General features: G+C 37.4%; 5 protein-coding genes across 5 annotated transcripts; all 5 read left to right on the top strand.

Moving 5' to 3' along the window:
* Positions 1 to 238: 238 nt before the first annotated feature.
* Positions 239 to 1,489, top strand: BATDEDRAFT_87194 (uncharacterized protein; the record flags this gene model as incomplete). Its single annotated transcript, XM_006677531.1, has 4 exons — positions 239 to 384; positions 801 to 895; positions 1,053 to 1,279; positions 1,412 to 1,489. 4 exons carry the CDS (start codon positions 239 to 241, stop codon positions 1,487 to 1,489), a joined length of 546 nt encoding a protein of 181 aa, XP_006677594.1.
* A 773-nt stretch (positions 1,490 to 2,262) lies between these two features.
* BATDEDRAFT_31423 (uncharacterized protein) lies at positions 2,263 to 3,004 on the top strand (the record flags this gene model as incomplete). Its single annotated transcript, XM_006677313.1, has 1 exon — positions 2,263 to 3,004. A coding segment is annotated over exon 1 (378 nt), but the record flags the coding sequence as incomplete, so codon positions are not given.
* A 1,356-nt stretch (positions 3,005 to 4,360) lies between these two features.
* BATDEDRAFT_31422 (uncharacterized protein) lies at positions 4,361 to 6,436 on the top strand (the record flags this gene model as incomplete). Its single annotated transcript, XM_006677312.1, has 1 exon — positions 4,361 to 6,436. A coding segment is annotated over one exon (2,022 nt), but the record flags the coding sequence as incomplete, so codon positions are not given.
* Positions 6,437 to 11,315: 4,879 nt separating this feature from the next.
* BATDEDRAFT_23206 (uncharacterized protein) lies at positions 11,316 to 14,085 on the top strand (the record flags this gene model as incomplete). Its single annotated transcript, XM_006677154.1, has 5 exons — positions 11,316 to 11,475; positions 11,641 to 12,986; positions 13,383 to 13,656; positions 13,749 to 13,829; positions 13,919 to 14,085. 5 exons carry the CDS (start codon positions 11,316 to 11,318, stop codon positions 14,083 to 14,085), a joined length of 2,028 nt encoding a protein of 675 aa, XP_006677217.1.
* Positions 14,086 to 17,433: 3,348 nt separating this feature from the next.
* On the top strand, positions 17,434 to 19,001 carry BATDEDRAFT_23205 (uncharacterized protein; the record flags this gene model as incomplete). The annotated part of the gene is made up of 4 exons (XM_006677153.1): positions 17,434 to 17,619; positions 17,699 to 18,608; positions 18,678 to 18,867; positions 18,932 to 19,001. 4 exons carry the CDS (start codon positions 17,434 to 17,436, stop codon positions 18,999 to 19,001), a joined length of 1,356 nt encoding a protein of 451 aa, XP_006677216.1.
* Positions 19,002 to 21,998: the final 2,997 nt, after the last annotated feature.

The following is a 21,998-nucleotide window of genomic DNA, read 5'->3' as shown; positions in this document are numbered from 1 at the left end:
ACCTATTGATCCAAAACTCGCTTGTCCATCTACCTATTGATCCAAAACTCAGATCTGATTGTTTCCCTTGTGTATTTTGTTAAACAGTCATACACACTACTTGTTTGAACGTATTAGTTTGCAGCAACTATTGCAACTATTACAACTGCTACCCATATTATTGTTATCAAGTTTCGAGATCAACTCGTTTTACATTTCCATTTCCATCTTCATTTCCTGACACCCTACAACACCAATAATGAATTCACTGTGGTCCCGTCTCAACATCCTATCGGCTCTTTCTCCAAAACAGTCTTGCCGTAGTGTGCAAAACACTATTCCCCAACCAACCAATGCTTGTGAAAATGCACCACACCTTGCCGAAACAAGCATGAATCCAGAAAGGTATGCAGCACAGTATTTGTATTATAGTTGTGCATCTGAATATTATAGTTTGGTTACACAACACATTGCTAACATGGCTGTTTACTTGCATGTGTATTATTTACGATTTGATGATTGCATTTACGGTATTTTGGGATGGACTCGAAACGTTGCCGAATTTAATTTTGTTGATTCGACTCCGACTACGCGACTTTGATGGTAATGATTTTGACTGTTTTTGATGCTATCTAATGTCATTGAACGTCATTCAATGTGTATCAATTGTGATTTGTGTTGGTTGGTATGCTGTGCTGGTTGATTATTATTTGGGATTGAATTGGTTGATGCCTAATTTGATTTATGGGACAATGGGTTGAATGCTACTTTAAACTTTTACTGTTGTTTGTGCATAATTTTGTAATGTTGTGATTGACTAGTTCAAATCAGGAAAACATATATACTGATGTGTATACATCCAGCCCAATCAGTACAGTCAGTCCAATCAATGATCCAAGAATCCCTGCTTCACCAAGTAAGTGTGTGATTTTTGTATCAATTTCTCACGAGTTTTGGATGTGAATGCATGTGAATGCATGTATTGTGGATTGTTTAGGCTGTAGTGTGTTGATGGTAACTATACTGATTATATTGACTGATGGATTGATTGTTTTAAAACATTTACATTATAGTCTCGTCCCTGATTGAGGCAGTTAGGATACTACAGTCTGGAAAGCAATGCGACTCTACAGTATCAACCATATATACTGCAGAGTCCATTGCACCAGATTCAGCAGTGACTGGCCATTCATCAGGACCCGTTGAGCATTATACCGATGCTCAAGCATCTATGCTGTCATACAGCTATGCTAAACGGGTTTTGGCGTGTGACAAACCGCCTTTTGAAACTCGGTATAAAGTAAGTTGGTTGTATTAGTATAAATCTTGGGTTTAGCCTTGAAATTGCACAAGCTGTGCTGGATTGATACAACTGTATAGTTATGGTTGACTAATGTTTTATTTATTGGTGTCAACTATTTATATTTGACAGGCTGACCAAATGCAGTACACAAGGAGTAAGCTTCCCGGTGAGATTGATAGATCAAAAGTGTGGCAGCTCATGTCATGACTGAGTGATTGTATCAGTCTCTGTGAGTATGTGCGCGAGTTACAAGTTTCTGGTTCAACAATCGTTGATAACAAAACATCCATTACAGTCAAAAATAAGACCCAATCACGGTACTCAACCAGATCCTGTTCAGTGTTTGCAGTCTCTGCAGTGGTGACTGGACCAAACTCATGATTGCTGAAAACATGGCAATATCACCGTATCAATCAACCAGTACCGTTTACTCGACCACCCAATGTATCCATGACAAATATGAGGTGCTTTCGATTGATCCAGACAGTGCATCTGCGTCTGATGCAACTCGACTGGTATATATAGTTGGATCTGTGTGCATGCGATTGATCAACAGCGATTTGTCAGTGTACACGCAGACCAACAATGTGTGTGGTATCAGTCCAATCCAAACTACTGGCAGGGCAACTCGAGGTAATATGAACTCGATTGGAAACGTTGACTTTTTCACATTGATGGACGAAATGCGACAAACAGTCAAATACCTCACCATGCAAGTTGTATCCTTGAAAACTGATCTGGCCGCTGTGACTAGCGCATTTGGTCAGTTGCAGAGTCAAACCAATGACATTGCTGTCATGATGACCAAACACGACAATGTCATTCGATCATTACTGGGACAGATCTTGGTCAAACTGGACTCTGGTTGCTCACCAACACATGCAGTTGTTATACCAGTTGCGGTATTCAAAACCATTTCCACGACTGTAAACACCACCGCAACAGTGACTGTGTTTTGTCCACAAAGTCAATCCAAGTTGTTCATATGCGACAACAGCACGTTGCACACACACGCAGACTGTCGATACGGAATGTCAAGCAACAATCGACTTATTCCGTAGTCGTGCAATTGTTGACATAAATGCCATTGCGGTCAATGCTGTATCGACTGGTGTCAAACCTTGAATGAATGCTGCAACTCGCATTTGTTTATTGCGTTTTGCATCGAATTCAATGTGCACACTCAATAAACTTTGTGGTATTCTGGTCACATTCCGTATCAATCTGCAACGGATTACCAACATCCATACAATCAACAACACGATCAGATTATTAGTGGATCAATCTATTGCTGTCAAACTTGTAGTCATGACCCAACTCGGTACAAATCAGGTCAAGTTTGATCCAGAAACTCCAACAAAAAACATCAACCCGACCACTGAGCTGGCTGCTCGTCAACGGTTTACTGATTATGTGGGTTTATTGTTGATGTGTAAGCGTGTAAACTGTCGTACACGCAATTTATACTGCGAGTTGGTGGTCAAGTCTGACAATCTGTATTCGCAAACTTGTGTGCAAGCAGTGTTTTGTTGGATCACAAACATCCTGCAACTCGCACAGTTGTTTGCACAGTTGTTCGCCTATCAATCCAACTGGATCTGCAACTCTGTCAAGCAAATCCGTAGTTCAATCTGCTGATGTTGATGTGACTACAATAAACACGAAACTCACCGAAATAACACTTGCTGATCTGACAGGTCAATGAGTGACACTCTAACCATTAATACCAAACAAACAACGTTTTGAATCAACAATCAACTGTCATGACAATTGGTAACATTCGTGGTCATTTGGCATTCATCTCAAACCATCACATCAAACACATTTCCAAAATCGATTGCTGGACAACTCAATTCGGTGCACGAGTCCGTATTACTGTGCCAGAGTTGTTAAACATTGGTAATGTGAAATATCATAAATAACGAGATATTTCAGACTCATACACGACGCATATATGTTTGAGGCGATGTCTATCGCAGCCATCACTTGTGCAATAACAAGAGACTTTCTCAGCTATGACGTCTAATTCACGGATACGCATAACCGTTATTTACATCTTTATAAAATGATCAATGTTTTCTTTTATCAATAAACAACACAATTAACTCATTGGTTCATTCCTTCATTCTCATCTTTTACTTTTGTGATATTCCTCCAAAACTATACTACATTAATATGTTGTCATACGTCCAAGAGCAACAGTATTGCTGTGGTGTAATATTAGCAACTACACACAACTTGACATGAATGACAATGTTGATGTCGAGACTGTCAATGTATTACAATGTATTGGTCAACAGTGGCTGCAATCAATGACAATATTGCAGTCAATCCAATCCAATTGTTGATTGGAACAATCATTATTCACTTGTCAGATTCAGCATGTAAATGAATGTTTTGTAACACATTTACTAATCCAACAATTGACTGATTAACAATAATTGAATATTAAAATGTTGAATAAAAGACTCGAGTCATTATATGAATGACGTAATCAATTGTTGAGTTGACACTCGATTGAACAATACAAATGAACACATGACAAATGTTTAAACACTATTCAAAATGTGAATTTGAATACATGACAAATTAATACAATTTGACAGTTTTAATTTCACACAAAAATGTTTAATATTCAAAGCATGTGAATTTGTTTCACATTGTTTCAAACAATTAAATTTTGGATTTAAAGTCCAATTTTTTCCTTTCTTCATTTCTTTTTTTCATTCCATTCCATTACATTCTTATTCTATTCCATTCAATTCCTTCATTTCTCTCCAGTAAACTCTAATGGAAAACATACCATTCTACATTCAATACCTCCACAACCAGCCAGTGAAAATTGAAACCCACTTCAATGGAGAACTAGAAAGAAGAAGGCCACTGACTGACGTTGGTGGCCTGGTTGTTGCTTTCCAAGCACTTCCCAACTCTCCTCTTGCTTCTACCTTTGTTGACGAGCTCACTCTCCATTATGTGGTGAATGGGGTGGAGACCAACTACAACTCCTGGGACCCCATTGCTGCTCTCGGAACAAATGGGACTGTTGGGTCCAGTCCACTCATTATTAAATCCAAGAGTGGTACTGGACAAGGCATCTCTAGTGCAGTATCAGGAGCTCCAGTAGGTTCGAATACCGGAATGGTTTCAGGAACATTCGAAGAAACTGCAGATACCGAAACCACTGTGTCACTTTTAAAGTATCATCACATTGCCGATTCTTTAAAAGATGACAAATGTGTCGTGGAAATTGTAAAAATTATCCTTGCAGTCACAGCTGGAGAATTTTCGGGGTCAAGCTTCAAAAATTTACCGTTTGCATTTCTCGAAGGCTCATCTGGCTCAGGAAAGAGTCAGATGGGCTTTAATATCAAAGCCAATATTGGTGATCGGAGGAGAGTGCATTATCTCCTGTTCGATCCTCCCGGTCCAACATCACAAAGAATCTACCGCAACTTTGAAAACATTTCAAAGTTGTTCAGCAAATGTTATGTAGCGGATGAGCACATGTATAGCCCTGAAGCTTCGTCTCCAAGCTGTGGCTCGTTGTTCAAAGAAAGTCTATATATGTATGGATTTATTTTTGAATTGCTATCCGACAAAACTCAGTCACCCACAGTCAGTATTGGTCCAAAGACTGGCAAAGATGTTCAAGAGCTGATGACTTCCAAAGGAATCCATCAACACAGACCAGTGTTTATTCTGGACGAGTGTATTGCTATTTCAGACCAGTCCTTAAAAAAAGTGCGATTTGTGCGAAATTGCTTCCGCTCATTGGGTCTGGGACTCGTTATGATGGGAACAGATTCCAGAGCAGCCAAACTGCAACCCACCACTGACAATGGCAGTCGAAGTGATGTTCCAAGACCGTGGTGCCATGTGTTTGGGGAATTTCCAGCAGTAAAACTAGAACTAACAGGATTGCCATCTAGACTACCAAGATATCTCAAATCTATCATACTCAACTCAAGGCCACTTTTTGCGCAGTTTGTCGCAGAAGAAATCGCAAACAAGGTTTCAGATTTTGACGAATTGATGAAAGCAGCGTTTATTAAACTGAAATCAGTCAAAAAGATATTTGGAAATCTTTACGGACAACTTGGACAGGTTCGGCTGTTTCATAACGCTCACTGTCAACTGACCGATTTGGAAAGCCAATCGACCAATCTGAAAAACCAATCGACTCCATTGATTCACTCACACTTTGCCCAGCTAGATGGAAAAAAAAACTTTATATTGATGAATGATGGATGTATTCAAGACCATTCTGCTTCTTGGAGACCGTCTTCGGTGTTTCCAGAGCTAAAGAATGACATTTTGCTTTACCTGCTGTTGATGGGTGGAAAGGGATTTTCCGCCTGTTATGCAGGGGATGGCAAGCAGGTGCCATATGCACATTTTTTGATGAAAGCCAAGAGTAATCCGGATTATCGCAGCCATATTCTATACTTTTCGAATGCTGTACAGGATAGCAATGATGGAATGTTTCTCAAGTCTTTGCTATGTTCGACAGTCTGTTTGGCCTCACATTCTAATGGCGTCAAGGGAATTGGTCTAAAACCGTTTCTGTTGAATTTGGTATACCAGCTTCAGATTGATAAACCTGATTCCGAAGACGTCTCTATACTCGATCTGAACAGGCTCGATGGTATAACATTTACTGTACCTTTTCTTTCACCACCAAACCAAAAGTGGCCCGATTTTGTTCAAATACCTGGTTCAAACTTTAATTGGTTATCAAGAACTCGAAACTCGGAAAGTATTGATTTGAAGACTTCCTGTGGACTTTTTGGAGAATCCAAAGATCACAAAAGTGTAATCAGCCTTGAAACAATGGTGAATATCATTGGTAGGATTCCTGAAGCAGCAAAGGTGGAACTAGTTTTTACACGAAAACTTCAAGATTCGTACTTTAATCCTCCAGCTCCATCGTTTGAAGTTCAATTCCAAAGAAGCCATGTTCTGAAAAAGGCTTACTACAAGATTGACGCTTCAAAGCCCAACACTTTGCTTGAACCAATCGAGGGTCTTCCGTGCGACCAGCCTGATATGGATGGAGTTGTTATTTTCTTTGAGATCAATGACAGGGTTATTATTTAATGAGCATTGATATTTCCTCCCAATAAATATATTTATTAATTTGTACAAATCTATAATAACTCGATCGAATTGAGCAGGTTGTTTTTGGATAAATATCAGTAATAATTACACAATCATTTAACAATCTATCCAGTTTCAAGGATATTGTTACAATTATGGGCAAGATATACAACAATCCAATCGTGTTCATTATGTCCATTGTGCTATCGAGTATGAATATTGCACAAAACTATCCATCATTCAAACTACAGACTATCCACTGTTGCACCTCGAGACTTTTGTCCATAATGACCCATTTTTGGTAGATTGCTGTTTTTGACAAGCTTGGACAAATCTAATAGTAATTATTGGCCAACAAAACTGGTATCATTTGGTGCCTTGTCTACACTGTTATAATTGACAGTTCTGGTGTTTCAAGTAGTGTATATTGAGAACATTGCATTATGGAACCATTGCAATGTACGACACAAAGTTGGATGATGTGCGCAATGACGTACATCATATCAGCTATAAATGGATCAATGCATACCTTTGTAATAAATAACCAGCTTTATTACTACACCTGTCGAGTCTCTAGTTTCACAATAGTCTTTGATTTCCAACATGAATACCGCTACATTCAAAATGCACAACACGCTTGATATGGAACAAAAACAGCACTATTGTTCACGTTGCTACAAGTATATTGGGATCATCATTGAATCACACACTGCTGGTAGCTGTAAATCGGACGACAAAAACACAAACAGTGATGTTGAACATGATGAGTAAACCTAGTTGTATTGGTTGCTGTTGCACAAAAACAGCTGTTTTTAACAGTACATTTTGAATATCGTAATGTTGATCAATCACAAATATATGGGTTTTGATGGGTCCGGTAGATCAATTCAGTGTATAGTAGTGATTAGTGCAATATGATCAATTCAAGCATGCCATGCCATGTCGTGTCGTGTCATTGTATTGGTAATGAATGATGTTATTGAATGGATGAGATTGAATGCAAGATAAATAAGTAAACCATCATGCAATACACGCTGGATTGTAGCATATCCTACTCGAGACTGTTGATGGTCCACTTTGAGCTGTAGCAATGTGTCGGGTCTGGTTCAAGAGTTTGTTGTTCAGCACCAGAATCTTGTGCAACTGTACCATGCTCAGATTGTGACAATCATTGAAATACAGCATTGTAGAACGAACCCAATCAAACCACTGCATTACCAGCTGATCCGAGATGCATCATATGGTCAAGTTTTACCAGACTGAACAACATCCAAGTAGTGTTGCTTGAATCCAGTTTTGTAAAACTGATATTTCCAAACCATATTTGTCGCAACCCAAGTGTTTTTGATGTTCAATCTCAAGTCGAGTCTTGTGAATCGGACTGGATTGTTGTTGGTTTCCGGCATTCATGCTCTAAATCGGCAAGGTTTTCACTCGCCGAGTTGCCAATTCATAATGAACAATAGGTTCAGTCACTGTCAAGTTGAACACTAAACTTGCTATGTTGGCATCATGACCATTTGCTGCGTAACTTGTGATTAAAACATTCCATTCACTGAAATTGAACTAGAGTTGAACTAGAGTTGGACTAGAATCAACTACATATACATCATGTGGATCACCTGGATTAAAATCTGTCAACAGACTGGATCCAGTATTTGTAGTCACACTGAGTTAGTGTCGCATATACTGAACACTAACTACAGTGACAGACTATTACAGTAAACAACTAGTGTCGTTTTACTGGATCCAAGCAAGTTGTCGTTCAACAGGTAGAGTCTTGTATTGTATTTATGCTATCGAGTACGATCAAAAGCATGCTACTAGTATATCAATAGCACCATACAACACCAGTTCATTCGAATGATATTTGTTTGTTCATATAAACTATAAAACTGAATTTCAATTTGAATGGCAGTTGGAATTATCAGCTATAGATTTGCTACGTTTTGCGACACCGATTCCACAAAAATGACAACTCTGGATCAAACTCGGGTCAAACAACGCAAGAGTTTCTACAAGACTGCACAGATGTGATGACTTTAAATTAAACAATGAGTTATCATCAAGACTTGGCTATTACAGTGCTGACCAACTCTCACTTTGACTGACTGATCGAGGACCTCCTTTACAACCATACTGCCCATTTCTTGTTCAAAATACTGGAAATCATCATTTATTCATTACAATTACAGCAACTTGTAATCAACGTCGGATAAAATATCTCACAACTGAAGTCGCCATTGTCTGAATCGAACTTTAAAATATCCCATTCTAAACAAAAAAGTATGAGAGCAACTCGATCAAATACTTGAAAAGAACAAAGTCAACCCCCACTGATTCAACACTTGTATGTATGTTTGTTGGAATCAGGTCAAGCCTGTGCTGTAAACTAGTTACATCAATCGTCAAAAACAATCCCAGAAAACAAATTCAATATTTCACACTATTTGTCGTTTGCTACAACATGCTTTGGTTCAGTTACATCAGGCAATGTGTCTCGGACTTTATTCGATTGCTCCACTCATCATTTGTCTGTTTTTACCCAAAACGGCCAAACACAAGTGGAAAAAGATTGGATGGTGATTTCTTAAAGGTTCATGGTCACTTTGAATGTTTTACATCGCAGAAAGAGTTTATATTACTGAAGCAAGCAAGGATGACATGAGACTGGAAATGTCACAGATTTGATTGGATGTAAAGCTGCAGCAGAGATTAGTCATTTGAACTCGGTGTATGGAATTGTTACAAACTATATGCAGTCGAATTTCTTGCATAGTCTTGATGAAAAGATTGGATTGGACGAGTGCGTTGTGGATATGAATACGACTGGACCTAGTACAGATTATCTTGTCGATATCACTGCCAAAATCTATACAATATTATCTGATGAATGACATGGAGTTGATAAATATATTGGGATACAGACAAACAAGTATCAAGGTTTTGACTAAACTGATATTGAAGGATGCTCTTGTTTTAATTTTGCCATTTCTATCTGAACGTTGCAACAATGGGAAATGTGTAATATTACAACTGTAATGTCTGGACAACTGACTGTCTGAATAACAGTAACTATTTCCAGTGATGCTGATTTGTAAAAACTCGAACTATTCAACAACACTCTATCAATGCATTTGCAAGAGTCATTGGACGTATCTGTTGTTTGAATGTTGATTCTCATACATTCAGAAGTGGAAGTTATGAAGCTTATTACCATGCAGACACGATCAATGTATTACTTTTTGTTGGATAGGCTGTATCATCTGGCATCAATTCAGACACACTTGTCAGTCCTGTTCCGTATACAATGAGTCACATATGGACACATATGGACACCAATGCAACAATCAACAATCAATTGTCATTTACAAGTCCGAATTGCCAACCAACAATCGTACTAATGGACCAACGGACCAATGCCAAAACACCTGCACATCAGACAGTTTATTGGACATGACTTGATTGTTCTTGAAACTGATTGAAAACTGTTTGATGACTCGAGTAATCCAATCACACATTGCTGGCAATTAAATGTAACTATACAATGTGTCATGTATACATTGGATACTATCAGTTTATCAGTGACTATCTGGTGTTTGTTTATGCATGATTACTTGGACTACTATTTGCAATCAATGCAATCGCTGGTATCAATGACCGATAACAATGAAACCAAACGATTGGCCACATCAGATTATGCACATTCATTCTGGAATGTAACTTTGCATCGATATCGTAAATATCAACCAGAATCCGAGCCAAACGAGTCAAGCGAGTGTCGCAAGCTTGCATTCATTTGAAAATACTCAATATCAGGCTAAAGTTGCATGTGAAATGGTCATTTGTACAAGGTTAAACAACATCGACATTTACAATCAATGTGATGTTGGAACAGAGCTGCTATTTCCGAATTTAAAAGTCCAAATTGTACACATTGTTATCAAGTCTAATCCACACCCTTCATGTCATGTCATGCTTGATAGTTTCATACACTGCTGCAAGAGTTGTATTGTGTGTATTTCGAGTATTTCCATCACTCCATCACACTGTATTGGCTCAAACAACTCGAACAGATTGTCATAATCTGACATGATTCCAAAATAATTGCAATCGGTTATATTTGACATGATCGGATCATTGTAAACCATTTGATTTCAGTAATTCAAGATTAAACAAGCCAATGTTACTTTTTCCAAATTTGAATCAGCATGTTGTTGTAATATCGTCAATATTGTGAGCAACTCTGAGCAGACACTTGGACATTCAGTATCAAGTGATATTGGATACTTTCAAATATGTATCCGGTGATAAATAAGCGGTGATGTGTTTGAAATCAATTTACCATTACAAACCATTGTGTATTTGCCAATACACTTGATGGTATCAATGACCACTAATGGATTCAACTCGTATTCCGAATGAGCCATCATGTGTTAACCCAATTGTTTAGTATTGGTTGTTATTTGATAATGTCACATTTGAGGATCGTGAACATATGATGGCATATTGATGGTTGTCATTATTGTCAAGTGTGTTGCAGTTGATTGAAGATGTGATGGAATGAATCAATATTCGATTGTGTTGTTTATTAACAAGTGAGTGTGTTTATAAAATAGGAGACAAGAAAGTCATGTGAATTCCAGTTCAAACGTCATTGTTGATGGTTTTTGATTGTTAAACTATTCAGAAATGTCTCACATTCACACACTACTAATGTCTCACACAATGCAAGTCAACACTCTCACACTAGTAATGTCTCACATTAATGAGACATTAATTCTGGTGTAAATTTGACTAATTTCCAAATATTTCAATCGTGTGAATTGTCTTGAAATATCCCAAAATTTTGTTATTTGACTCGATTAAAAAGTCGATTTTTGTTTTACAATTTGACAAATAAATTGCTTTTTTACTCTTTTTTTTTGATAAAATGCCAAAACGATTCCTCAATGTTGAATATGGCACTATTTCTACTGAAATCAATGTGACTGACTTTGAAGACCCGAGTGAAGTTCATGATGCTATCAAGGCAGAGTATGGTCCTGCTATGGCTGACATTGATGCTCATCAACTCCAACTCTACACCGACAGTAACAAGGACCAACTAATCAACACCTGGGCTTTACTCGACTCCCTTCCTCAATAATACTTTACTCAAGATGGTTATTGTGTTGTTATTGGTTGTTTACATCTACCTATCAGGGAACCAAGCAAAAGTACCATTTTTGATGCAGGTTCTACTTCTTTATCAACAGCAAACCATCAAGACTTTTCTCCTAAACGACAACGTACCGAACCCAATGATTTGACAACCCAATTCAAGTCGTTTGCAAACGCCCAGCTGATCGATGAATGTATACAGTCGACAGATCATGTCTTTTTCCCATACACCCAAGACAAAATCCAAAAACTATATGTTAGAGAGTGCTATCATGATGTGTTTGGCTTGCTTTTGGATCAAATTGATCGTGGCATGGAATCATTTGCAATATCTGGAACATCAGGCATCGTAAAGTCACTGTTTTTTGTCTACATATTGCATCGCTTGATGGATGACTTTACCACGAAAACTCTGTCTCTAAAGCCAAACCGAATTGTTTATCAAGTGGGATCCTCGTACAAATGCTTTGACTTGCAGCAACAACTCGTCACAGAGCTTGGACTTGAAGTGGCCAATATTGTTTGGAAACAAGGCACATTGTATATTGTTGATGAACACACGATTCCAAGATCATCATGTTGTATTGTATTGTTCATGTCATCTCCTCAGTCTGAAGGATACAAGGAGTTTGTCAAACAAAAAATGGCAAGGCAATGGTATTTTCCTGTTTGGACTTTGGACGAGTTACAGACTTGTCGACGTCATTGCTATCCGGATGTACCCATTGAGACTATCAATGAGAGATATCGCATGTATGGTGGTGTAGCTCGTTCTGTCTTTGATATTGTATCAAATCCAATGGAGAAAGCTTTGACTGATGTTGATGCAGTCAAAGGGGTACACAACATTGGATTCACAATCAAGATATCTGCAAATACTCATATATTGCTTCATACCATTGTGTCGGACGACGGACAGTACGAATTCCTGCATGTTGATATTGCTTCAAGATATATTGGAGAACAACTTTGGCAACGTCATTCTGCTCAAATGATTACCAATATGCAGCAAATGTTTGATGGTATTCCAACCGAGATTTCAAGACATTTGTTTGAAATATACGGACATGTGGTTTTTTGTACTGGTGGACAAACTCTCAAATGCAGATGCCTGAAAGATGGTACAGTGACAAAGATCACTTTGGATGCACTCAATGGTCAACGAATTACATTTGGAATAAATACTATCCCTACTGCAGCAGCACTTGATGGCAACTATTACGAACCGACAGATGACGATGATTTTGTGGCAATTGATTCACTCAGTCGACAGGAAATGTTCCAATTTACAGTTGCTGCTGAACATCCTATTCGCGAAGTTGATATTCTTACAAAACTGTGCAATTTGTATGATGAACCCAAACTTTATTTTGTGGTTCCGCCTCACCAGTTTAAAGGGTTCAAAAAGCAGAGTTTCAACCCAATTGATGGCACAGAGCAGGTGCAACCCATTCATGGATTGATGCAATACGTTATACAACTCCCACTAATACAACCAGATTTGAAGAGTAGAAAGTGATGGTTGTATTTTACAACTGAAATGGCATATTTTCAACCATTCCAGCCATTCCAATTATTTGATAATTCAATGTTGTTAATAAAACTGGCATTATACAATTGTGTCCATTCAAGGGATTGATATGCATTTAGCATGGAAAGTCCAAATTCAAGTTTACTATTGTAACATACGCTTTTTGACAAATAATGGCTCTGTTGACACATCCTTGTACCATCTAATCGTGTCCGATTGAAGCATCAAGTATGAGTTTGGCAGACAACTTGCAACTTTAATCAACTTGTATACGGTAAGCATTTTGATAATGTCGGCATTTGTCAGGATATCACACCTGACAACTTTGAATCGAATTTAGCAGTGATTATAGGTGAAAACACCAATCTAGCACAACAACAATTCCAGGCAATTCCAGACAATCCGATTCTGATTAGTTCTAAAACCAGAATTCACATTGCAACCACAACCCAAATGCGTTCAATATCAATCACAATCATCATGGACGAATGTATCAAAGTATGTCGTCAACTTTTGAATATTTTAGCAGTCTTGCTTAAAACAAGTGGTATCATCCAGTGCACTACATATACTACTCATGGTCATTGACAACTGATTGTGTGGTAATAGTTTGAGTGTATTGTGAGCAAATTATTGATGATGGAATAACACACATTTTGGGTATGATACTAGAAACACACAAACTTCAAATAACTGCGCAACTATATGTTCAAACTCTGCTCCAAATATATGTTGTTGTATACAGCAAACCTGGTAAAGTGTTGTATTTTGTCATGGCTGCATTGTTCCGAGACATAATTCGAGGCTTGTTACAATGGGTTACTGGATTTGATATCCAATAGATTTGATAAAAGTGTTGCAATTGACATTTATGTTTGTGGATAACAATATTTTGGAATCAACTCGTTCAATTTGGAAATCAATTGGATTTCTTGCTGATATCAATGTCAATACCAATATCAGTTCAACTCAGTTGATTGGAGTAGCACTCGAGTGCTTGCAGTATTGACTTTGGTTCAAACAGTAATACACAGTGACACACTGATTATCATTTCAGCAAAAAATGATACAGAAATGATCATTCTCAAAACAAGGAATCTGAATGACTGAAATACTGCGCTTATTATGCTGATAATCCAATACATGAAATGGCAATTGAAAATGTACAACATGTACATGTCAAATACATGCCAAACATAGCATCATTTTACAGTATGGTTTACAGCTGATACAACTGATACAGTTATTAATATGGGTTGGCTTGGAAATGCGTTTGTGTTGAAATGGCTTGTGCAACAATTTTGAACATCAATTTCGCTGTTTAAAAAGTTGCACAAGCCATTATACAACAACCAAGACCATTAAAAATGGACATTTATGCATTTATTATGTATTTAGTGTTGTTGCAACTCGACATATTACACGTCTTGATAGTGTGTTATATATCTCAACGACATTTGATCAGTCGGTAGTTTGTGGCAAATAATGAATTAGAGTGGTGTCTTGCTCTGTTTACAGATTGTTTGGCATTTGATTATTTAGTGTAGTGTGGTTAGTATTGGTCAGACAGTGTAATACACACTGATTGAATATCAAATACAACACTGGTGACAATATGAACACACATGCTTGTCAGTTTCAACCGTATCCTAGATATCAACCAAGTTTTGTCCAACAAACTTTGTACAAGTGTCGTGCAGTGTGATGGTAAATTGTCTGATGACAACGATATACGTTTTTTGATGACTTGTATTTGTAACTTTTGAACGATTTGTGGTTGAGATCCGCATGTTTACCAATCCTTTACCGATGTTTTGCAAAAAAACATGGTTTGACTGCATGACAATGTCAAATCCAAAATTGCATTTGGAGACAAATTGCCACCAAACATACTATATATATGTATGGATAATGCCATGACTGATATTCAGGGTATTCATGACACAAGTATCAATGCTGGTTTATTGGATGCAATCACAACAGCTGGTGTCAAATATTCAGGCTGGGATTCAACAAAATGCGACCTAATTGTCAGATCAATGATTTTGAAAATATATAGTATTTTCAAACCCAACACATTTTGGATTTGGTGGACTGACTACAATCAAGACCATAACACTGTTCAACAATCACAGACTCGATGCCAACGACACGCATGCAGTATATGATTTGTAGTTTTGTAAAAGTTCCGTCTCGTGAATGTGGTGATATTGTTGACCTCGCGAGCAATCACTCTAAACTATACAACTATTTTTACAATGGAATTGATGCCAATACACATGCTTGTCAACACAATAGTTTTTGGATGATTTTGACAACATTTGGATGTGGCATTGAATTGGTTATAACATCAAAACCAACAGCGATAGTATCTTGGATCATGACTCGTCCAAAAGTTGTGCAGATTGTGCGAATCGATTTTCAAAACAATTTTCAAAACATATGTTGATTGATTATTGTAGCTGCCAACACTGATGAATTAGCAACAACCAACTTGGCGGTGACTTGTCAATGACTTGTCAGCAGTTTGGAGTGATTTTGATGATTTGGGTTATATGATTTGTAATATTTATCGAGTAAGCTTGTTTGGCCAGCTGTAACGACCAATGATGATTTAGTCTTGGTTCAACGATTGATCAAAACCCAAACCTGAATGCCAAAAACTGAAAATTGAAAAATACGCTATACTCGATGGTTTGTTTGTCTGGTGAACACCAATGTGCAATGACTACTCTTGAAATAGTGTCATGACAATGAGTCTTGTATTTTTGTCAAACTCCTGGTATATGAGATCATGCCGCTTTTATTGCAGGAAAATAAATGACTAAAAACACGAAACAATTGCCAATTGACCTATCAATCATACCATTGAGTACCATGTAAATCCAACATGTCAAAGTAACCAATCATGCAATGATTTACTGAAACTACCGTGTCCATGAACGTATTGAGTAGGAATATTGCACTGACAGTCACCAGTCATTCAAGATTATGACAGCCTGGCGCAAAGACTTGAAGTTGGTTTTCAAAACCTTGATCAAAACCTGTACTAATGATATCATCCATTTGTTTGTTCATGTCATTAATATACATATCGCTGATAAGTAGACAATCATGCAATGTTACATTCATCCACTATATAGTTGAACGAGTTTTGTCCATGATTGTTGATTGATGATCACCTCCAATCAACACTTGCTATTGGTCAAAATGTAATCGAAACTATTTGTTGAAAACCCTGCCATCACTTGATGATTTACATTGGGTATTAGTCTAGCACTGAACGTTGTCCATTATTCAAACATGCAAACCACCCACCATTGTACACATGATGTTTGGTCTGGGTTGCACATCTTGGATAAATAGTCTGACTAATTTAGTTGTGAATATCGGTCGAAAAACTGGTATTGTTTGGTGTCCATATGTTGTTTATAGTATTGGGAATATTGGGAATATTGAATCTATTCAACATACCATGTCACACTGTACATTGGTGTTGATGCATGACAAAACGGTTGATAGTTTATGATGTATACACAACAAATAGTTGTTACAAACCATGATTTTCTACATCAAAAATATGAATCTTGCAAAATCGATATGAATTGTTGCTATTAAAACCATTTACTACGCTACCACTGTTATTTCCAAAGCTGTTGAATTGATTGAAATCGTAACTAAACAAATCTACTGAGATATGTCCAACAAAACAATCATGTCAACCATGTCGAATATGATTTATTGATCAGCTATCCGTGAGCCATGAACAATGAACAATGATAAATAGAATGAAACTTTGCGGTTTTGATTTGAACATTGACAACTATGCAAGTTGGTTTCAAGTTTACTGTGTGCATTGACACATGGTCACACATTGACAGATCAACAGATTACAGCTAGCGACAATCTGAATCAACTTTGGATGATATATATTTATATTTCAACAACCATTTCCACATGGTTTGAATCACTCGGACAAATCAAATACATGACCAATTGAACAATCAGTCAAATATTTGGTATACAGTGACAGTATATGCTGTAGTAATGGATTGTATGTGTGATGATAAATATCCATAATCAGGGTAATGATCTGACACTATCTGATTACTGGATACATGACCGCAATTGGAGAGATCAACGGAGCATACTACTGAGGTTGATTATACACCAACAACGATGCTTGTATATTGATTCACCCTACAGAGTGTTTCTGGGTTTGTCCACTCTATAGGGTGTATTTGTGTTTTCTGATCATTCATTTGAAAGTTGCCGATTGTCACCCTTGAAGTTACCGTTGTTATAAAATGGTAGTCATGTACCGGATTCAACACATTTTCATCACACTGCTCATACAATGTTGATTACTCTAGAATGCGTTATACTTGCGTTACAAGCGGTTGCTGCAGTTCGACTTGCATTACATTCACCTTTTGAAATTAACAGTCAATCAAGCAATAGGCTATCAAAACGATCACCCGTTGAATTGGGTGATGATATCAAGAAATGCTACACAATGAAAGTCAATGTTCATGGAGTCAGTGTATGTATCATGTCATGCTATGCATTGTAGTTTGATATCAATAATATTACATTTAATCAATCTCACTTGTTTAAAATAGTTGGATTTATATGTCGATTCATCAATGGCTGATATGATCGTACCACTTCCTAGTTCAAGCAACGATGTGAGTTTGACTCCGCAACACACTCCAAGTGGGGAACCCGTTACTATAGATTACAAAGGCGAAGAGTATAAAGGAATTAGTTCCGACACCGATGTGACGATTCCGGGTACTAGTATAACTGACATCAATTTACCAGTACTATCAGTTGAAAAACAATCGGCAGATCTAGTTGGTATCAATCCAGAGTTTGATGGAGTATTTGGGTTTGCCTATTCCTCGTTGTCAAATCATCATCCACCAGCCACTGCAATGGATGCTTTGTACAATCATGATGTCATTCCCAATAACGAGATTGGTCTTCAACTATGTCCGTATGAAATGACTTCAAATAGCTTCATCAATATAGGAAACACGGACATAACTGCAAAATGCGGAACGGATGGAACAAGTATTGCATGGGTAGAGTCACCATCAGACGATCAATTTACTGTCAACATCAAGAGTATACTAGTTAATGACGAACAAGTGGATCTGCCCGAGGAATTCCAAAAAACAATAATGGAAAATGGACGTACTTTGTACTCGAGTGTGGAAACATGCTTTTTATATATGCGTTTTCCTGAAGTAGTCGTGGCAGCGTTGGTTGACGCTATTCTTGATAGTGGTGCGATCACTGTCAACATTAATATATTTAGTGACAAACTCGGAAAAGTAATGGTTAAAAAAATATTTTCGCAAAACTACGCAATGCTTGAATCCGGTTTTGATATCGATTGGGGCAAGCTGCCAACGCTTTCAATTACAATGTTTGCTCAAACCCCCGTAACTGATGCCAATTGCAATTCCGTTGTAACAATCAAGTTGGGTCCCAAAGACTATATACAGAGAGCTGGTTCTAAAAATTGTAAATATTTGACAATTGTATGCAATGTGTTGTTTGATTAACCTGACTAATGTACATGTTGGATTATAGTTGCGTTTGCTATAAAAGCTGGTCCAAATGACAATGCAATTCTTGGTATTCCATTTATGACCCGACTTGGATTGACATTTGATCGAGCACATACACGCATTGGGTTTGGTCCTGGATGTGGATGCGAAGTCGCGACTAGCAAATATCCTACTATTTCAAACAGTTATCGAGTGCTCTGGCCATTACCACAGTAAGTTGTTTGATATTGATGTGTGGATGTGTCAATTGATACTGATTATGAATTTGATGCATAGTGTTAGATTGCCTGAACAACCAAGTACTTCAGGTTCAAGTGGCACATTTATTCGCAGAAGGAAACCATAACTACAACTGATCAAGTAGTTGTACCTGAAAATGTTGGACATTGGTAATGTGAAGCATATTAGGCAATTGATATAAAACGAATCAGGATCCATACGCAACGCATAACTGTTTGATGCAATGACTATCGCCACCTTTTATGCAATAACTATAGGGTAACAACGGACTTTATCAGTTATGTTGTTTAAATCACGGATACGCATAACTGTCATATTATTTTTATAAAAGGGTCAACCTTTTACTCTATTAAACAACACAATCAACATATTGGTTCATTTTTTCACGCTTATCTTTGACTTTTGTGATATTCCTCCAAACTATATACAACATCAATATGTCGTCATATGTTCATGAGCAACACTACCAACAGTCGAAAACCTAATAGCAAATACACATTATGAGCAACAAGACCATTGACACACATACCTTGGAATTATGAACAAGATGCTTATAGATATTGAAAACACCAAGAAACAACTAGATGAACTCGATACTCGACAATCACCACATACATTCAGTGTTGCACCAATTTGTTGATTGCAACATCACGACATAATGTTGGACAATACAGCATGTCAATGGTGCATCAATGACACATGAACAGACGCTAAACATCAGTTAATATACATGTCAAAATACACCACAATTAGTCGAGTTTCAAATGGTCACATACAACACATTCAACACGAATTATAAATGTCTGCAAACCGTGCATATGCATGCTCAATCAATGGTGATATACCATATACACAACCAGTTTAAATATGGCTGGGAAATAACTGCTATTGGCCAAGTTATATGCGTTCAAAGTGGACCATTTGCATCATCACAATCGCGTACTAAATGGTCGATTTCACAACCAATACTCAAGCCTGTGTCAATATGGTGACATGACAATACTTGTATATACTTGGTATTGTATCATGTGCAATTTCAATGCAATCCATGCATGTTTGATAACACAATAATTGAATAGCTGACGTTTTGTAGGTTGGATATTATAGTCGATGTTTGACGTGTCAATAACTCGGTCTACAATGGTCGTACAATGTCGAAATCAACTGCAATGTATGGCACACATATAGTCATGTATTGTGTATATAGTTACGTCGTCATTGGGGCAATATTCAATGTGTATCATGACCACCAAATGCATGTCCGAAAGTGTCGTTTTGGCGTGTTTGATGTCGAATATCTTGACCAATACTGACACTAGTTGCATGAAACTGCTACAGTATATGGATATTGCATTGGTATGTATGATGCATGCATGTATTGTCATGAAATTACAAAAAAATATACAATTTATACTTACCACTAGTATTTGACATGATACCAAGATTGGATATATTTTGACCAATAGTGACACTACATGCATGCGATTGACACTGAACATGAGTATACATGCATACTATATACTGGACATGCATCAGGCCATATCGTCAATCAAATTGGAAACATGTTATAATCACGACTGTCGACTGAATTGGACGCAACTGGAACACATTCAAAACACACGATACTACACTGTAGTTTGGACTGTATACACATCATATATTCATGTTACAATGGCCGATACATTCATTTGACTACAATACATATCGATGACTGGCATATTCACTAACGATTGATTGTGTAATGTATGAATATCAAATGCACTGTATAGTTTAATTGACGAGTGTATTTGACGAGTATTTAAACTAGTATTCTGACCGGTATTTGACGATTGTTTGACGATTGTTTAATCCACATATTGACCAGTTGTCTGACTAGTATTTAGACTGTTATTCTGACCAGTATTTTGACGAGTATTTGACGAGTGTATTTGACGAGTATTTGACCTGCATTCTGACCTGTTGTTTGATTAGTTTAGCCTGCATTTCAACCTGCATTCTGACCAGTATTTGACGATTGTTTAACGATTGTTTAAACCTGCATTCTGACCAGTTGTTTGACTGTTATTCTGACTTGTATTTGACGAGTGTATTTGACGAGTGTTTGATTAGTTTAACCAGTATTTCAACCTGCATTCTGACCAGTTGTTTGACGATTGTCCAGACCTGCATTCTGACTAGTTGTTTGACTGTTGTTTGACCAGTTGTTTGACCAATTGTTTGTAAAAAACTACAGTCGTTCATACTCGAATACATGGTCAATAGCTCAACCAATACTACAGTCACACATACTACAGCTTGATGACAATGACAGTAACACTGTTACGACGACTGTTTCAAGTTTGTGCAAAACTACAGCCAACAAAAATAGGGATTCGGACAAAACTGCATTGGCTAGTGTGTGTCGAGTATGTCGATTCAACCAACACATGGCAATACTACTGCGTCTCTGGTTATACAACATCATACACATGGCCATGTATGACAACTGTCAAACTGTATGCAACAATCGAGTGTTCAAGTGTTGGGTAAAGTCGAATAACGACCAGAATTACACGATTTAATAAACTCGGTTGTACACTGTCAGGCTACAAACCTTGATCGTTTTTACAGTTATTGATAGTTATTGATGGTCATTGACAGTTATTGATAGTCATTAGTAGTTATTGATAATCATTGATAGTCACTGTCCAACAACACAGTCACAATAATATATTTACGACTATAATCATGCCTGATTTGGAGCGTTTTGTTGGCATATATTATGGTCCATTACACAACCAATACATGATATCATGTCAGTTTGATGCCATGACAATACATGTATACACTTGATATTGTATCATGTCCAGTTTCAATGCAATCCATGCATGTTTGTTGGCACAACACTGTAATATATGATGGTTTTCTTGACGACATGCTGGGACAGTATGAGCTAGTCGATAATATGTTAATAACTTGGTCAGTAGTGGTCGTACAGTGTCAATGCCAACTGATATCGAATCAGAACGATATACTACATGTATTTTTGACGCATTTGCATACAAGATAAATTGTTGATTGACTGATAGACACGATTACTTCTTTTGGGTCAGGTCTTCTCTGA

This window comes from Batrachochytrium dendrobatidis (assembly GCF_000203795.2).
Source record: "Batrachochytrium dendrobatidis JAM81 unplaced genomic scaffold BATDEscaffold_3, whole genome shotgun sequence".
NCBI classification, from domain to species: domain Eukaryota; kingdom Fungi; phylum Chytridiomycota; class Chytridiomycetes; order Rhizophydiales; genus Batrachochytrium; species Batrachochytrium dendrobatidis.
This window is presented reverse-complemented; position numbering and strand designations above follow the sequence as displayed.